Here is a 19,397-nt window from a genome sequence, read left to right on the forward strand (position 1 = left end):
ACCTAATGTATGTCTACAACCCCATCTGATGTAAAGGACTACTTCCAGGAGCTAGGTAATCGCCCCCAAACACTGAAAATAAAATACATTAAATAATCTGCGGACACACTTGCTTCTCATCACCTCTGGTGTGTGACCCTCCCAAGTGTGTGTTGCCCCTTTAAGGGAATGTGTCCCTCCCCTGTGTAGTGCCCTTTTAACATAGGCCATGGCCCAAGCTAATAAAATGAGCCTCTGCAGACGTTATCACGGCGAAGACCTGGTGAAACAAGCCCTACTGTGACAAGTCCACAAAGACCAAGAAGAATTCTAACCCACGACTATACACTCAACCCGAGAAGATGGAGTAATGAGCCTCAAGCCTCCGTATCCAATAATCAGAGCTGATGGATAAACATCTATCAGCAAGAAGAAGAAGCTCACGTGCACCAGACCGGCTGCAGACTCCCGAAGAGGAACGACTGAGTCCATGTCTTAATCATGTAGGCCTGCAGGCCCTCCCCATGTGAGCTCGGGCCTGCAGGCTATGATGCCTTGGGAACCTCGTGCACTTTTTTAGGCGCACAAATGGGTCTGCACTTGCCAAAATGAACAGTAAGTCAGGCCCTATTAGTCCCCACATATGAGCATCAGCTAGCTGGTTGCTAAGGGCTCCATTTTAATTCCAGAGATTACCATCTCAGAATGTGAAGCATTGCATGTGCAGCACTCTGGCGCTGGCAGGGGACACAGTTCCGTTGTGTTGCTCTTTTAATGATTATTAATTTCCTCTAAACTGTCCATTCTACTCACATACTTCCTCGATTTCTTTCTGCATTGCATAGCTGGTAAGATAGCTCAGCGGGTTGAGCGCTCGCTACTGCGATCTGAGCGTGATTCGAATCCCGGCAAGTCCAACTCAGCCTTTCATCCTTCCGAGGATTAAGGCGCTATATAAATAACACATCATTATCCCGATTCCTTTCTTATCTATATGTTTTATCTCATCTCTCTTTCTTTCACAACATGCCATCCTTGCCACTTTCATCCCAATAGTTCCTCCTTAGTACATTACCTGCCGAGGATGTCCTGGTGTTTCAGCCTTGCTGTAAATATGCTTCAACGGCTGTAAGATCTCAGTGCCTCCGAAATCTGCTTTGATGCCTTCTATTTTCTTCAGAGCAGACGTCATGGAGTCCTGTGTGTATTGCACACTTTCTCTGCCAGAGACGAAAATCAAGGGTTCAAAACACGGCCACATTGGATGTATGTAATCATATAGGTCACATAATAGGATAGCAGAGTTGAAGGAAGCACCAAAGGGCACAAATAGCATAGTAAGAGGATAAACTAAGAAAGAGTGTGTCCATAACAAAACCCCTGTAATGGATTATATGTGATTTTACAGACGGAAATTACAGAGTGGTACATTTCATCGCAGTGAAAACACCAGAACACGCAGAATTTTATTTTATTAAAACATTTTGAATTGGGGGGTATTCCCTCTAAGCCCCCCGTTTTTCCACCCGTATAACGCCACCCCAACCTCCTCCTGACCCATTTTAACTCCTTACCCCAGTACCCTTTATATATTTATTTAATGTTTGCAGTGTTTTCGGCGTTACTGTCCATGGTGAAATAGACCACTCTCTAATGTTTTAGATGAATTGACTGGATACTACCCTAATGTGGAGTCAAACATCAGACACATTCCAAGAGAGCAGCCCAAAGGCACAGAACACAGATCAAACACACTCCGAAGAATGAATATGAACTAGCACAGAAAAAACTTCTGAGGCACAAAGATGGAATGTTCGAAAACTTCATGAAGAAATCATGGAGAGGGGATTATAGGTTCAATACGAGGTGCAAAACAACAAAAGAGTTTAATCAAAACTCGTTAACAATAATTTCACATAAAAAAATCACACAGAACCCCTTTAAACTACATGGGAAAACTCAAAAACATTGTGGCGGACTCCTCAATATCATGTTTGGATATAGCGATTCGTAACCCATCTCTTGCGTTTACAAGCAATTTAAGAATATCATTATCCTTACCCGCTTTAATTGTACTCAATGTATGGCTCTCAACAGGATGGAGCAAGTGCTTTACATACTAAGCTGTATTACTGTGTTATGTAACAAAAAAAGGAGTGATGCCTTTCTGATGCCACTTTGGTTGATGTTCATGTTGCTGCCTGACCACATTATTCCAAGCACTTTAAAAGAAAACAGGTCAAGATGATTCCTGACTAGAAACACAAGAAACCGGTTAAAAAGCGCTACATACAAACATGATACAAAATTCAATGTAATAATCCAGTTGGGTTCTTGTCGGTTATTCCTAAATAAGGCCCACTCATGTACCCAACAACCAAATATTTTGAAAAAAGCCAAAGAAAGAAGACTCCTAGCTATAATTGAATCTATTTGTTTTATCAGTCATCTGCCCAAAGTTTCCAGATATTTCTTCCTATTGCTAGGACAAAGAATGAACACCTCTTTCTGGATAGACATGTTTCGAGGGTCCATGGAAGCGAGTGGCCAAGACCTGGCTTCAGCGTAACTTCAGGAAAGCAAATATTATTTGTCTCTGAGCATTTGAGGCACAAAGGACAGTTTTTCTTCACATTCTCCCAGTGTATTTCTACATTTGAGATAATATAGTGGTTCAAACAGAAACACTGTATACAAGTAACAACATCAGCCTGCGTATTTCCAAATCTGGGTGCTATCCAATAACAGAGAAGCAAAATGAGCTTGTATCATAACCAAGTGATGTAGGGGAAGATTGGGAGCATAAAGAGGGACTAGTAGAGATTAACAGTTTAACTATATACAATAATTTACTGTTATGTACATGGAAGCAGATCTCAGGCTGGGTGGTAGAGGGAGCAGTGATTCCACTGTACACCTTGGAATCTCTTTCTTGAGACAGGAGGGACTAAATAAGCGTGATCTTGAAACCATGTACACTGAATATATGACATACATTACTCACCATATTGTTATTTCTGATGATTGTATCTACTTAGATTCACATGCTGTGCATATAGTCTGACATTTAGTGGTAATCGCAGCGTATTGCATCTTTCTTTCGAAGACCAAAAAGGGACGTCGACTTTGGCGACACTATCCCTAACGTGACATGTAGGGTACCCAAAATCCTCCACGCGTCAAGGTTCCACCAGATGTTTTGTTCTCCTGTGAGGGAGACTTACAAAATGTGTGATTGAGTACAGGAGAAAAGAACGTATAAGATGTCTATGTTCCTTTTATTCCAAGAGGGGAGGAAGGGTGGGCGCATGTGGATCTAAGCAGATACAATCATCAGAAATACGGTTATGGTGAGTAATGCATGTCTTCTGAAGCTTGTGAATCTGCTTAGAATCACATGCTGTGCATAGACTAGCGAGCAGGAGATGGTGGTGGAATGTGTAAAGGAACAGTAAAAGAGATGTCTTTGCACCGCATGTCTCACCTGAGAATCAGACTTAGAGTATGTGTCTAAGCAGCAATGTTGAGTGAAAGTGTGAACAGAATCAAGAGGAAGATTTGCAATAAATGCAATAGTAGCTACTGTGCTCGAGTCGAAAAAGCTCTAGGCGTAAAGGGTAAATCTCTTTCGGCAAGAGAGTAACACAGTGTGATGCATTTGGCAATCCATTTAGAAATAGCCGGCTTAGAGACAGGGTCCCCTCCTCTACCTGTGGCAACAGAGACCAAGAATATGTTTGTCTTTCTTAATGCCTCATCACGAGTTTGGCGGTAGCCCTTAAACCCAGCGGTAATGGAATTAGCGGCACCAATACCACTCTGCCGGATTACGAGTAGGCCCAAATACCGCTGAACTTAAAACGTAACAGCGCTATTACAGTCGGTGCTATCACAGCCGGCGCTAATCGCATCGACAACACAAAGCGCAATTACAGCCGTATCACAAGTGCATGTTCTGTGGTATTAGCACCAAAAACCGGCGCTAATACAGCCGGGAAATACCTCCAGCCTCCATCTGCAGGTAATTGAACACAGGTGCCAGGAATCAAGCCACAGGTGTGCACAATGCATACCAACGGGCTATATAAGACACACCCAGGCCCCAAACACTGTTTCCAACACCATGTTGCCATTATTTGCTGGAAGCTGGGACAGGCAACTGCTCATGCTGCACCTGGACCTTCAGATCCAGGCCAACAAGGCTAGGGAACAGAGAGTGCAGGGTCGGGGGGAGGAGGAAATTGAGGAGGATAGCGGCCCCAGCAAGGTGAGTGCCCATCCCCAGGATCAGGCCATCACCCTGGGCCCTCAGCGACACCCAGTTGGTTACTGAGTACCGCCTCAACAGGAAGACCATCACCGAGCTGCTGGCCGCAATCCAGGATGACACTGGGAGCAGGATCAATATTGTGAAGCTTGTGGCCGTCCGGCAGTTGCTGGGCGCAGGCCCCTTCCAGCACTCTGTGGCCATGATGCACATAATGGCACCTGGCCCACATTCTGTGCAGTCCTGGGCTAGGTGCTGGATGCCCTCCTGAACCATGTGAACCACCATATTGCACTGCCCACTACCAGGGACGTCATTTCACCAAAATGCCAGGGGTAGCGGAAGTGGCATCACGTGACCCTTGACCCCTGATGATATCACAGGAAATTATGTCATTTGACCCCACCCCGAAGTGATATGCAACACAACCTTTCACCTGTTGACAAAACAGGAATTGGCATCACATAGTATTGTACACTACAAAAAATATGGTTACGATATCACTATAATGTGATGAACATTTCATACAAGAATGGATCGCCATATGTATTGTTAAGATCAGTGTGTATAGGCCCATATTACCAAATAACTGTGATTGTGATTGCAGATGTCCATGACCAAATGATAATGATGAGTTAATATATAGCACTTACGCTTAAGCGCTTTATATAGAAAAACTATACACCCAATATCACCCAACCTGTTTTGGTACTCATTTATCGACCTCAGAAGGATGAAAGGCTGAGTTGAGGCATTTAAGAACAGACTAAATCAGTGACTCACCCCATGAAGTGTGCCTGAAATAAACATTTAATGAGTCTAGCAATTATTGTATAGAATTCACATTATTTGGCATTCCTATTCTTTCTTATTTAGGGTCAGTGCTGAAAGTGTTAGACTTGTGGCCCTCCTGTTCTTATTTTTCTTCTTTTTTTTAAGGGGCCTGAACAAGAAAGCCAGCCACTCCAAAAGTAAAGAGCCACATGGTGCTGGCCACAGCCCAGGAGCTTGAATTACTAAAGAAAAAAAAATATATATTTTTCAAACTTTTTTTTTTTTGTCAAAATCTTTTTTATTGAAATATCAGTTCACAATGCAAACTTTAACAGTATAAACAATGGCAAGGATATTTAAGTGCAGTTCAACATTATATCATTATTCTCCTGCCTAGAGCTCAACGAATAGCGCTGAGAGTGATTAATTTAACAGTGAGTTGACATTTCATTTTTAAGCATTATTATTCATTTGTAATATCATTGTTACTCTCGAGGATGTGTTGCTGCAATTATTTATGGAGGAAGGAGGAAAAAAAAAAAAGAAAAAAAAAAAAAAGGGAGGGGGGAAGGACCCCATTCTTTTCCACCTGCACCCCCCCCCCCCCCCGGTGGTCCGGGTGTTATTCCTAGTAGCCAGTATTGTCATGTTCTGGTGTTAGATCAGCCCTGTACCTTGTTTTTAGTGTGATCCTCAGGGCTGGAGGAGGCATTTGATTAGTTTTGGTTGGAAGAACATATGTTCCTTATCTTCCACGTGGTCTAAAAAAGGGCCCCAAATTTGTCGAAATTTGTCCGTTCGATTCAGTAATGTGGCTGTTAGTTTCTCCATTCCCAAGATTTCCCAGACCTTGACCCACCATTGAGCAATACAGGGGCCCTCCGGCTCTTTCCAAAAGCGCGCGCGCGTAAGGCGGGCTGCCATCAGTAGCTGGGTAATGAGCTGTGCTCTAGGGCCAGATTGCGGGTATGACCCATCCTCAGGAGAATCTCCCAGGACCATCACCATTGGGTCCAGCGGGAGGAGGGATCCGGAGATGTCTTTAATTTTGGAGCGAATCTCCAGCCAAAAAGATTGAATGGTTGGGCAGTGCCACCACATGTGACCCAGGTCCCCCTTCGCCCCGCACCCGTGCCAGCAAGTCTCGGGGTATTCAACGTTCATGGCATGCAGTCTCTGCGGAGTGAAATACCATCTATAGCATATTATGAGTGCACATTCCCTCACTGTCGTGCATCTGGAGGACTTGTGTGCTCTGGCCCAGATTCTCTGCCACGATTCAGGAGAAATCTCTTTCCCCAGCTCTTTCCCCCATGATGCCATGTACGGTAGTTCCTCCCCCTCTGGGGCTATTTCTGTGAGGCGGTAGCATGTAGCTACATTATGGGCACGTTGACCTTCGATCGCAGTTAGTTCAAGACCTATGGGGGGTCTGCTGGCGGCTTTCCTAACTAGTGGGTTGGTGATCCAGTGCCTAAGTTGGATGTATTTAAACCTTTCGGATTCTGGGAGGTTAAATTTCTCCTTACACTGAATAAATGTTAAGGGGACACCGTCCGCGTATGTCTCCTGCAGCCTCAGGGTTTTGTTTCCCGACCATTTATGATAGGATCTAGGTTGAAGCCCCGGGGTAAAGATGGGGTTCTGCGTGATCGGGGTCATAGGGCCCAGGCCCGGGGTCAGTCCTCTTAGGGTGAGCTGTCTGTCCCAGCATCTGAGTGAGGCGCACGTGGTTGGGAGGAGTGGGAATTGGGAGGCTCGCGCTTCCCGTGGCAGGAAAGGGAGATGAGATAGGGGGGTCGCAGTGAGTGTCTGTTCTATATCTCGCCACTTAGGGGGGTCCTCTTGGAGCGCCCATGTCAGGATAGGGGCTATCTGGGATGCACGATAGTATCTTACCGTAGACGGGAGCCCCAGGCCGCCAAGCTGTCTACTTCTAATGAGGATCTTGCGCTGTATTCTAGGTGTTTTACCTTGCCAGATGAATTGGGATATAGCTTTCTGGAGGCCTTGTAGGTCTCGCTCTGGGATATAAATTGGGAGCGCCTGGAATACATAGAGAAGGCAAGGTAATAGGGTCATGTTAACAGCTGACATTCGCCCCAGCCAGGAAATTTCCTGGGGGCCCCATTTTAGTAGTGATTCCTTAGCTTCTTTAAATAGTGGGGAAATATTGGCCTTCGCTAGCCCAGAATAACTTGCAGTCAAGGACACTCCCAGGTATGTTATTTTGGCGGTCTCCCAGCTGAGGGAGAATTTGTTCTGTAAGGCGTTTAATACCTCGGGGGTTTCGGACAGGTTCAGCCCCTTTGATTTGGCTGCGTTTATTGAGAAGCCCGAAGTCTGCTCAAATTTATCCAGCAGAGCCATGAGTGGGGGGACTGAGGTCTGGGCCTCTCGCAGGAAGCAGAGCACATCATCTGCGTATAAGGCCACTTTGTGCGTCTGGTCTTTTAGTGTGATCCCTAGGATTTCGGGGTGTAGGCGGATATGTTGGGCTAGTGGTTCCATTGCAAGCGCAAACACCAACGGCGATAGGGGGCAGCCCTGCCTGGTCCCTCTGCCCAGAGGTATCCTCGGCGTCCAAAGGGCGTTGACTCGGACCTGGGTGGTGGGGATCTGGAAATTGGCTAGTATCAGCTTAGAGAAATGCGGGCTAAACCCAAACCCCTTCAGGACCGAGTGTAGGTAATCCCATGACATGCTGTCAAAGGCACGATGGGCATCTAATGACAGTAGGGAGAGAGGAGCTGGAATGGAGGGGGCAAGGGCTATCAGGTCAATTGCTCTTCTAATGTTGTCATGGGCCGATCTACCCTGGATGAAGCCCGTCTGATCTCGATCTATTAGCTTAGGTAATACTTCCCCCAGACGGCGCGCTATGATTTTGCTGAAGATTTTGCCGTCGGTATTAAGCAGAGCTATGGGCCGATAGGAGGTGCAATCAGCTGGGTCTTTTCCAGGTTTTAGTATTAGGGTGGTAAATGATTCCGCCATGGATGTGGTGACTGACCCCACTTCCCACAGGGTGTTAAATAAAGTGGTTAGGTGTGGTGTGAGTTCCTTCACAAAGGTTTTATAGAACTTGTTTGTAAACCCATCTGGACCCGGGGCCTTCCCATTGGGGAGGGATTTGATGACTGCTTCTATTTCTTCCCCCGTTATTGGCGCTTCTAGGGTATCCTTCAGGGTTTGGGGTATTTGTGGGAGCTCCACTTTGTCTATGAACTCCTCAATGAGGGCCGGGTTCCCTATGTGCGGGGTAGCAAGTTCCGTGAAATAATCTTTTATGATGTGGCATTTACCCTCTTCTGAGAAAGTGCCTCTACCTGTCTTGTCCCTTAGGAAGTCTATTCTATTTTGTTTAGTCTGCTTCCCTATTTTGGCTGCTAATAGCCTGTTTGCTTTGTTCCCTTTTGTGTAAAAAAATTGTTTAGTGCGCATCATGCCATAGGCCGCCCTCCCCACGTGGTGTGCCTCCAGCGCTTTCTTGGCGACCCTCAAGTCCCTTAATGTGCGCCGAGTGGGTTTTTCCTTATGCAGCCCTTCCAGTCTGAGGACTTCCTCCTCTAGTTGCTCACGCAACAATTTCCTAGATCTCCCCCTTTGCGCGGCCTGATCTATTAGGTGGCCCCTGAATACCGCCTTCCCCGCATCCCAGACAGTTCCCAAACTCACGTCTCCCGTGCTATTCTCGCTATAATATAGCTCTATAGTTTCCTTGATGTGGGCCCGAATTATTGGGTCATCCAGTAGGAAGTCATTTAGCCTCCAGGGGGGTTTCATGGGAGGGGTGACTCGAGGGGGTGAGATAGATAATAGGACCTGGGAGTGATCCGCTAATGCCTCTGGGAGAATCTCTGCTTCTAACACGTTTGGGATCAATGAATCGGCTATCATGAACATGTCGAGTCTTGAGAACCCGCCATGTACTGGTGAAAAGTACGTGTAATTCCTTTCATCTTGGCGAAGATATCACCATACCTCAATCAGGGAATGTTCTCTCAGTATAGAGGTGAGGACCTTGAAGTTGTTACTATCGTTTTGTCGGCCATGGGGTTGATTACTGCATTAAAATCCCCTCCCATGATCACCTCCCCCTCAGCGTGATCGAATAAGGCTTTAGACAACTTCGTGAAGAACTGACTTTGATTAGAGTTTGGGCCATAGATGGAGACCAGAGTGACCTTGCGGCCATCCAGTGTAGCATTAACCAGTAGGAACCTCCCCTCTTCGTCCCGAAACTGTCCGTGAGTTTTGAAAGAGATCCCTTTGCGCACTAAGATGGCAACCCCACGCTTTTTCAGGCCGCTCGATGCAAAGAATCTAATGGGGTAATTTCTGTCATTCAGGCGGAATTCATCCGCTGGGCACAGATGTGTCTCTTGAAGAAACAGGAAGGAGGCGTCTAAAGACCTCAATCTGTGGAGAAGTGCTTTACGCTTTAGGGGGGAGTTCAGACCCTGCACTTTAAGTGAGATAAATTTATAGCTAGGGGTTGCCATGACTCAGTCGCTCAGGTTCCATGGGTAATAAGAGACTTCTGGCCATCACCGGATGGATGCATTTCTTTGAGTGGGGCACAGAGGTCCGACCGGGGTGAGGGCCATGGTGGGTCAGAGCATAAATCTTCTCTGGTAGCAGCAGGTGGGTATAAAACATAAGAAACTCAATAAAAAACTCAATAAAAAACTTATAAGAAGGGTCTATGGCAGCAAATACGTTAGTCATTTCCATCAATAACTACGATGATCAGAATCCCCGAGGTACGTTGATCTGAGTACTATCTTTGTCGGGCGCCATCCAGTCTGGCGCCCAAGTCAGTTGCAAATAAGGAATTTCGGAGCCCAACTACATTTAAACTTAAGGCTCAGGGGTAGCAAGTAGCTGCCGAGATTAAACTGGGGTTGAACATGGGAGAGTTGATCGTTAATTGCGGGTAACAGAGTGCTCAAGGGCCTTCAGTGAGACCGGGCAGCGAGGGGTGAAAACAGGGGAGAGTAGCATACCAGTGCGTGGGGGAGAACTTTGTTGGGAGTACTAAATCCAAGTATGGGGGAGAACTCCGTCGGGAGGTATGTATCACCCTCTCACAGCTGGGCTCCCGCCTCGGGTCTCGGCGGGGGGTAGGTGGCATCCTCGCAGGGAACCTTCCTTCTGGTGGGGCTAAAAGCCACTCCCTCACCTTCATCCCGTACAGATCGCTTCCCAACTCTTCTCCTCCGAGGACGCCGGCGAAGGAGCCCCGCCAGGGGTTATCGATGTCTTTCTCAGATCCGGTTCGCCGTCAGCGGCTGTCGCATCCCTCGGCCTACGGCGGGATCTTCCCCTCCTGGACGAGAGGTGGGCTCATCATCTACCGGAGGCCGTGGGTCGCGGTCAGCCCCGTCAGGAGTCTCTTCCATCAAGCTTTTCGCTTCCTCCTCGGTGGAAATTATGTGGTGTTGGTTGTTGAGTTCAAATATGAGTTTGCAGGGGAATCCTCTGATCCCTCAGCCAGGATGTCACTCTGTGCAGGCGCCGTCTGCGGGCCAGGGTGTATGGAGCCAGGTCCTGGAATAGGTGTATCTCAGTGCTCTGAAATCGGATTGAGTCTGCATTCCTGGCTGCCGCCATGATGTCTTCTTTCTGGCGGTAGAAATGCACTCGGGTAAGTACGTCTGGAGGCAAATTCTTCTTCAGTTGGGCTGAGGAGTACACCCGGTGTGTTCTGTCCAATATTAGTTCCTCATTCGGTGGCAGCTCCAAAAGGGATCTGAAGAACGTCCCGAAGTATTCCGCTAGGTCTCGGTCGGGGATCTTCCGGGGAACTCCACGCAGGCGAATGTTGTTCCGTCTCGACCTATTTTCAAGATCGGCTTGTTTTGCCCAGATGTCCTCCAGATGTTCTTCGACAATCTTAACTCTTTCCGCCAGGGCATGATTGTCGTGGGATTGCACGCAGGTGACATTTTCTAGATCATTGACCCTGTATTCCAGGCCTCCAAGGTGAGAGGTCAGGTCTGCAAGTGACTGGGCCAGAGAGTCCTTGGAGGTTTTGATCTCCTTTATTTCCTGGGTGATGTCTTGTTTAAGGGACTTGAACATATTCTCCAGATCCTCCCTGGACACAGCCATATTGGTATTCCGCTCTGAGGTTGGAGCACGGAACGTGGGTATGTCCCTTGGTTGTGGTGACAAATAGGCTTGTATGCTGCGTGTTTTCTGTTTAGTCCCAGATTTGGGCATCCCCAGGGTGCTGTGGATTGCGCTTGGTTGGCTTCTCGTGGAGATCTTAGATATCTGAGGAGGCGTGTGTAGGGGCACGTATTTTGATGTTGTTATGGGCTTCAGAAGTTATGTCCCAGCGTTGGGTATTTCTGGGCGCTTACATTCTCCCAGCGAGATCCCCAGACGCCCGGCCGTGTTTGTGGTTGCCCCCTATGCTTTAGTGCCTGATTGGCTTGCTGTATGCGGTACCTGGGTCCGTCCTCACGCTATCGTGGAGCAATGTGGCTTCGTGGTGTTGTAAGTCTGCTGGGCTGGTGGGTTGGACAGGGTCACTCTCCGCGGACCCCCCACCGCCAGGTCTCCCGGATCGGGCGCTGCGAGTGCTGGGTGGTCCGCCCCACGCCCCCCACCTCAAGAGCTGTTCCCGGGGCAGGTGAGCAAACAGAGCGCAGGGGGGGGACTCACCCGCAAGGCAAGGTCCGTTGCTGCACAGTCCGGTCCCCCGGGGCCAACCGGGCCTGTTCTCTGGCGCTGCTGGTGAGGGGCTGGCACTCTCGAGTCAACCAACCGTGAAGGTGAGGATGGGGTCACACCCGGGCGTCACCGACCACCAGGCCCGGTGTTGGGAGCCGGCCGGGTCCGCTCTCTGGCTCCGCAGGAACAGTGGTTGCAGCTTCAGCCTCAGGGCAGGGAGGCCAATGGTGAACCGGGTTGGAAAAGGCGGCAGCCCGCGGCGGATGTCTCCGGAAGACCCGTCCATCCCGTGCCTCACCGTCCCGCCGCCCCGAGCAACGCTCCCAGGGGCAAGGCAGGCAAGCGGGGGCACTCGAAAAGAGGGGGGGGGGCGGCGGCAGGAGACTCACCCGGGGGGCGGATCCGTCACCGCCCGGTCTGGTACTCCGGTAGGGGTCCGGGGCCGGTTCCGGGCAGGAGGCGGGGGACTCACCCGCGGGTCCGTCACCACCCGATCCGGTTCTCGAGTCAGGATCCGGGCCGGTTCTCCGGGGCCAGCGGGGGCTGTACACCAGTGCCGCTGGTCCGTTCCAGGAACGAGGAGTCACAGCCGGGTCCTCACGAGCGTCCCTCAGGCCCAACCGGGTCCGGTCCAGTTCTGGGGGGAGGGGGGGGCGGCTGGAATGGGGAGGCCGCAGCCGCTCCCACGGCGTTCGGGTTGGTTGTCTGGATCTCCGCTCTCCACCAGGCTCCGCTGCTGATTTCAGCGACGCCCGTGCTTCTGTTCTGCCCTCGGCATTCTGGAGCTGTCACAGCCACAGGGGCCCGTCGTCTTCCACCGGGGATTGCAGTGAAGGGTGCGATCCGCCATCTTGGATCTCCCCGTGCCAGGAACCTCGGCACTAAAAAAGCATAAATCCTGATTTCTCTGCTTCAAAAGTTCTGCATCGGGTCCCCCGCCATGTCAACTCAGCTTCGTGATAATGTAGGGCCGAAATTCTCCTTTTCGTAGCGTTGATACGGCCGACTTGGGCGCTACAGACCGGAGCTCAAAGGAGGCACGTCTGCATGGTGTGCCGCCTGGCCACTTCCTCTTCAAACGTTTTTTTATAGAGGTTGCAAGGGAGAACTCAGAGGTCGCAGTTGCGACCTCTGGTGACCCCTAAATGACGTCCCTGCCCACTACCCCGGCCCAGGTCAACGACGTGAAGGTTTGATGCCACGCCCAACTTCCCAATGTCATAGCAGCCATTGACTGTACCCATGTCGCCTTGGTGGCACCTCAGGCACATGAGGCTGTATACAGGAAGCGGAAGCACTACCACTCTCTCAACGTGCAGGTTACTTGCAGCTCTGACCTCATCATTACCCAATGCTGTTCCCGCTACCCAGTTTCCACACATGACATTGTTGTCCTATGCAACAGCACAATGACAGGATACATGGAGAGGCACAGAGGACAACGGACATGGAGAGTGGGTGAGTACAATCCCTGCCACATATGCACAGTGAAGAACCATCCAAGAAGGGTGTGTGTGGCAACAGAAAATCAAAGCATGGCATGACCGATAAGATAGCTCAGCGGCCACCTCAGCCTTTCATCCTTCCGAGGTCGGTAAATGAGTACCAATTTCGGTTGGGTGATATTGTATGTAAATATGTGCTCTGTGAAGCGCTTTGGAATTAAGGCGCTATATAAATAACACATCATTATCATTATGACAAGTGGCTGCACTGGCAGTACCCACCCAGCACCTGCAACAACAACAGGGGGCATCCAAGGGAGCATGCACACGTCAGACACACCTGGACACACGCGCTAACGTACACAAGCAGCTGCCATCACAATGACACATTACACCACATGAACCACAATGCATCAGTAATGCGGCACAGCGCAGATCCACACAGCAGCACCCACTAGCATGTCCACCCGTGCCACAGCCACATGACCATGTGCACTCTGTGAAGACTGGAGGGGGGTGTCTGTACTTCCGCTCTCTATATGGTAGAGGAGAGGCACAGAGGACCCCAGCCAAGATTCTCTATTATTGGTAACGTAGTCGAGCAATCAAGGCCTAGCTTCTCAGGAGGTGATGCAGGCTGATTCTTAAGTACAGTGTAGTCCCCGAACCGCACAAAGAAATGTCCACACACTGTATTACTGAAAACACAGTCTTTCTATAATTAATATTCAAAGGTATGTACACGATCACAATAACGCACTTTGCACTCGGAAATCAACAATGATAAATCTATACAATTCTAAAGTGGTACCACCAATGTTATCAAATCTCATTAAAGTGCATCAACTGTACGGTTAAAATGTCACACAGATCAATAACGAGGAAACCAGCAATAGAGATAGGAAGGAACTTAAGATGGATGAAACAATAGGCAGAATACCGGCCCCTACCGATCGACACAGTTCTGTGTGGAGATCCCCCCACCTGGGCAACCTGTAAAATAAAGATATATAGCACAAGCCCAGTCCATATATTGTTCAATAGCCTTATTTCCACCTATTAAGGTTTTACCCCCCCAATTAAGGTGTTACTCACTGGTATGGGGAGTGTGTAAAAACAGACCGGTCCTCTTGTGCTGGAGATTTGCTTGGAGGAGCTCGGGTTGGAGCCCCCTACCCAAGCCTCCTCTCTGTGAGGGAATGAACTCTTTAAACTCATATGACCACCTGCTGAACTATACAGACAAGGGGACCGATCAATCAAAAGAGCGGGGAGAACACACCACCACGGACCCAGCTGTAAAGAAAAGACAAGAGATGAATATTCTATCGAATTCAACCCTGGCTTTCCCCAAGACTATTACCCTTAATAGAGTACCTGAGTGAGTTCCCCTTAAGCCACAAAAAAGGTCCTGGAGCAACCTATAAAGCAGAAGAGACTTTAGATACTAGCTAAATGTGAAACTGCCCAATTAAGGTAATCAAGGAAATATACTTTACCACTGGTGGAGGTAAGAGTAGTACAAAGAATCCTGGGTAACAACGAAAGTATAAAACAAAAAAAAGGAAGGTTAGTAGGGTAGCTATCCCCAGGCGGAACGAGGGTCGCACTGGTTTCGGGATGGTGCACCACAGCAAAGCGTTCCAAAATGCACTTTAGTAATGAAGCAATGTTATCCAAAGATGAGGTAACAGTTCGATGAAGACAGGATTCCCAAAATGAAGAATTGTTCTTACCAATGTTATTCCCCAGAAGAACGGAAGCACTCTGAGGAATGGGTTCAATAGTCCGTGGCCAAGTGATATGGTATTCAAACAGGAAGTAGCAGTAGCAAAGTCACAATCCAGGAGTCCAGGAGCAGGCAAAAGGTCTGGTATACGGGCGGTCAGCAAACACAACAAAATCACAATCCAGGAGTCCAGGGAGCAGGCAAGGGGTCTGGTACACAGACGGTCAGCAAACAATACCAAAGGAGAATCAAGATGTAGGAGTCCGTGTGCAGGAAAGGTCGGTACACGGAAAAAACAGGAGACTTCCGGAATTAAGGTACAGAAGTAGCACTTCAGAAAATGCCAGTTGTAACTATAAACAGAAGCGATGTTCTGAAAACCGCTGTGGTTTAAATACAACAAGGAGGCATGACATAATCGAAAATGAGGCTCCCGTATTAATGCCGGGAACTACAACCCATGGCAGGTTTTTTGGGAAATGTAGTTTGTTGCAGCTATTCTCCATGGCAGCTGCCAGCGTGAGAAAAAAGGTGCATGACGGCGCCGTAGCCCCTTATGAAGAGCAACCACTTTCTTGTCCCTCTTTCTGGCCTTACATAGAGCTCCCCAACTGTCCTTGTTAATGTGGGAGACTGAAGAGGCACGGGGCAGACCCCGGGCAGTGTGATGCGGCAAAGGTCGGGGTGTAACAAGCGGTTACACAAACCTGCGAACCCTGGTCGACGGCAATAGACTTCGACAGCGGCGAAGTCCGGGTGCTTTGCTTCGTTCTCCTCAGCGGTCCCGTCTCGGGTCGGCAGCCTTTCAAGGGTCTGACTTCCAGGGAGCTTCAGCGAAGTTTAGCGGTGCTCGATGGTCCCTCGGAGCACGGGAAGAGGGTGCCTTACCAGGTCCTCTCTCAGACCAGTCCTTGACAAGTTCGGCAGCTTTCAGATCAGGTCGAAGCAAATGCAACAGCAAGTCTTCGTCTTCCAGCTGGGCATTGAGGATCAGCAGTTCCAGTTACTCTTCAAGTGCAGACACAGCTTCTGAACAATTTCCAGTGGTGAGAGGTCCCCAGATATACTAACTTGTCTCTCATCCACACTGCTGGGTCACTCTCAGCAGCCAATCATACAGAAGGGCATTCATGCAGTCAGTCAGCCAATCAGGCACACAGTGCATTCAGGCCCTCCTCCTCCCTCTCAGACACTCACAAGAAGGAATGTGGATTGGGACGAGTACCCATCCATTCAACACTACACACTGCATTCAGGCCAGTTTCGGGCAGGGCTATCTCAGTCTTTGTCTCTCATACCAGAAACCAGATAGCCACAACAAGAAGTGCATATTGGTCACACACTCCATTCATCCAGGTCCCACCCACAGGGCGTACCCATAACATACAGTCACTGGGAAGGCTCCAGTCAGTCTGGACTGGACTTCACAACAACACCATATATGGAACTTCCACCCAACAGCCAGTCAGGGGGAAGGGACAGAGTCAGGGCTTCCCAGGACTTTGGGAAAACAGGGTAATAGGTAATAGAAAGCAAGAGGCCACAGGGGCCATCTGGTTTTCCATCAGGAATCAACTGATTCCAATGGCAGGGCCTGGGATCCCAAAATGGAGGATACTCAGCGCACCTGTCAAATTCAGCATGGAGCTGCCACCAGCCCATACCCTGCTCTGCGGGCCACCCACAGGTACCCAAAAACATACACTAGGGGCACAGGGTTGTACCCCCACTCATGGGTGCCATAAGGGTATCCCACGGGTCCGTTCACCAAACCAAAAGAGAGAGAGCTGCACCGCCAGGAGTCCCACATGAACTCCTGCGTGGAAAATATGACTGAACAAACGATAAAAAGGCAGTAAAGGACAAGGATACGGAGGCCCTGTCCCTCCGATGCATTTCCAGCATCACACACTCACCTGGGACATGCCACAGACCACCTACCATATTGACACAGGGTGCATGTACAGGCAAAGGAATGCATGCCCCTATTTACAAATGCTGCACAGCCATCACACATTCACATTGCATGGGCAGGATGCACACATGCATGCACACGGCTAACAAAGCCCCAATACGTTTTGATAGCAAACCCAAGTATGAGACAATTGACTGATGTCTGTATTTCACCCCATGCAGGTGACTCTGGATATGCGCAGCTAGCAAGGCTGATGATCCCTGCGCATGACCCACAAACACTGCACAAGACCGCTTAAAACCATGCCCACAGCCAAGCCCGTGTATGCAATGAGCACACCTTTGGACTCCTCAAGGCACGATTACGTTGCCTAGATCGCACTGGTGGAGCCCTAATGTAGGCCCCTGAGAATGTTGGGAAAATTGTTCTGGTGTGTGCAATCCTCCATAACATTTGTATAAGGAGAAATGTGCCACTACCCCCCGACGCAGACAGGCCAAACCCAGGGAAGCCGCTGAGGAACAGCATGAGGCAGGAGCCAGAGCAGACAGTCACACGGATGACGTGAGGGAAAGGAGACTGGCCCGGCAGGCATTAATAGATTTTTTTTCTAGATTTTCTTTTTTTTTAATTGTGTTTGGTTAAAAATTAACCTTTTACAAAGAGTCATCACATTACAAAATAGATAAATAACATTTCACATCTGTGTCCAAATCAATCTAAAAATAGAATAGAAAAAAAAATTCTTAAAACCTATAAAACGTTTTGTACACACATATAACTGTTGAGCAAAATTTAACAGTTTCTCTCATCTAGTCTCAAGGAGCATATCACGGACGGAGTTAGTAAAAGGGATAAAGACATGACTACAAAGCAGTTAAACAAGACAGTGTTCCATATTCCCAATTATTCATCAACTCTGAAATTCAATCATTAGGTGGAATTTTGCATGTTATTCACAATACACCTCACCAGAGCTCCTATAGTTCCCTTTACATGCAGCACATTAGAATACAATATTACAACTTTTCAGCACCTGTACCACTGCGATTGAAAGGGCGTGATAGTGGCCTGAGATTAGACAGTCCCAAAACATTTCTGGAAAAAAGTTCTGCATGCCAACTCCAAATCTAGAAAATAGCAATGATCTTGCAGGTAGAGTTCCCCGACAATACTCTTAGAGAGGCACAGCTACACCCTACTGATGAGGTTCAACCAGACCGAAAAACGTGTCTGCGGTTGCTGTTGGTACTCTTGTTCAGAGGAGAATTGCCTAGCATTTCGGTGCTGGACTGCCCCAGGGCAGGACAAAGACTGATATGTTTGGGATATTTATTCTCTATGAAAGATAGTGAGCTAAAGACTCTGGGCAAGGCTCTTGTAACCAGGACTCATGTCTGGCAGAGAGTCTCCCAGGAACCCCCCTTGTTATCTGCATATTTCAAGTAACTTTGGGTCTCACCCTAAATTACTAGGGGCATCCAGACGTGGACCCCTTGCTCACTACTCTTAGAGAGGCACAGCTACACCCTACTGATGAGGTTCAACCAGACCGAAACACGTGTCTGGGGTTGCTGTTGGTACTCTTGTTCAGAGGAGAATTGTCTAGCATTTCGGTGCTGGACTGCCCTAGGGCAGGACAAAGACTGATATGTTTGGGATATTTCTTCTCTGTGAAAGATAGTGAGCTAAAGACTCTGGGTAAGGCTCTTGTAACCAGGACTCCTGTCTGGCAGAGAGTCTCCCAGGACCCCCCTTGTTATCTGCATATTTCAAGTAACTTTGGGTCTCACCCTAAATTACTAGGGGAATCCAGACGTGGACCCCTTGCTCACTACTCTTAGAGAGGCACAGCTACACCCTACTGATGAGGTTCAACCAGACCGAAACACGTGTCTGGGGTTGCTGTTGGTACTCTTGTTCAGAGGAGAATTGCCTAGCATTTCGGTGCTGGACTGCCCCAGGGCAGGACAAAGACTGCTATGTTTGGGATATTTCTTCTCTGTGAAAGATAGTGAGCTAAAGACTCTGGGTAAGGCTCTTGTAACCAGGACTCATGTCTGGCAGAGAGTCTCCCAGGACCCCCCTTGTTATCTGCATATTTCAAGTAACTTTGGGTCTCACCCTAAATTACTAGGGGAATCCAGACGTGGACCCCTTGCTCACTACTCTTAGAGAGGCACAGCTACACCCTACTGATGAGGTTCAACCAGACCGAAAAACGTGTCTGCGGTTGCTGTTGGTACTCTTGTTCAGAGGAGAATTGCCTAGCATTTCGGTGCTGGACTGCCCCAGGGCAGGACAAAGACTGATATGTTTGGGATATTTCTTCTCTGTGAAAGATAGTGAGCTAAAGACTCTGGGCAAGGCTCTTGTAACCAGGACTCATGTCTGGCAGAGAGTCTCCCAGGAACCCCCCTTGTTATCTGCATATTTCAAGTAACTTTGGGTCTCACCCTAAATTACTAGGGGAATCCAGACGTGGACCCCTTGCTCACTACTCTTAGACTGATGAGCTACACCCTACTGATGAGGTTCAACCAGACCGAAACACGTGTCTGGGGTTGCTGTTGGTACTCTTGTTGAGAGGAGAAATGCCTAGCA

At 48.7% G+C, this 19,397-nt stretch overlaps 1 protein-coding gene across 38 annotated transcripts in view; it reads right to left on the reverse strand.

Moving 5' to 3' along the window:
* The window catches only part of LOC138491680 (von Willebrand factor A domain-containing protein 5A-like), a 925,839-nt gene that overhangs the window by 649,171 nt on the left and 257,271 nt on the right, over window positions 1-19,397 (reverse strand). For all 38 annotated transcript variants that reach the window (XM_069618327.1, XM_069618326.1, XM_069618336.1 and 35 more), the window contains one exon: window positions 1,055-1,199. In XM_069618327.1, coding sequence (XP_069474428.1) covers window positions 1,055-1,199 — 145 coding nt within the window. The remainder of the gene's footprint in view (window positions 1-1,054; window positions 1,200-19,397) is intronic.

The sequence above is a fragment of the Ambystoma mexicanum genome, chromosome 10, assembly GCF_040938575.1.
Source record: "Ambystoma mexicanum isolate Mex_15411 chromosome 10, UKY_AmexF1_1, whole genome shotgun sequence".
Classification (NCBI taxonomy): Eukaryota; Metazoa; Chordata; class Amphibia; order Caudata; family Ambystomatidae; genus Ambystoma; species Ambystoma mexicanum.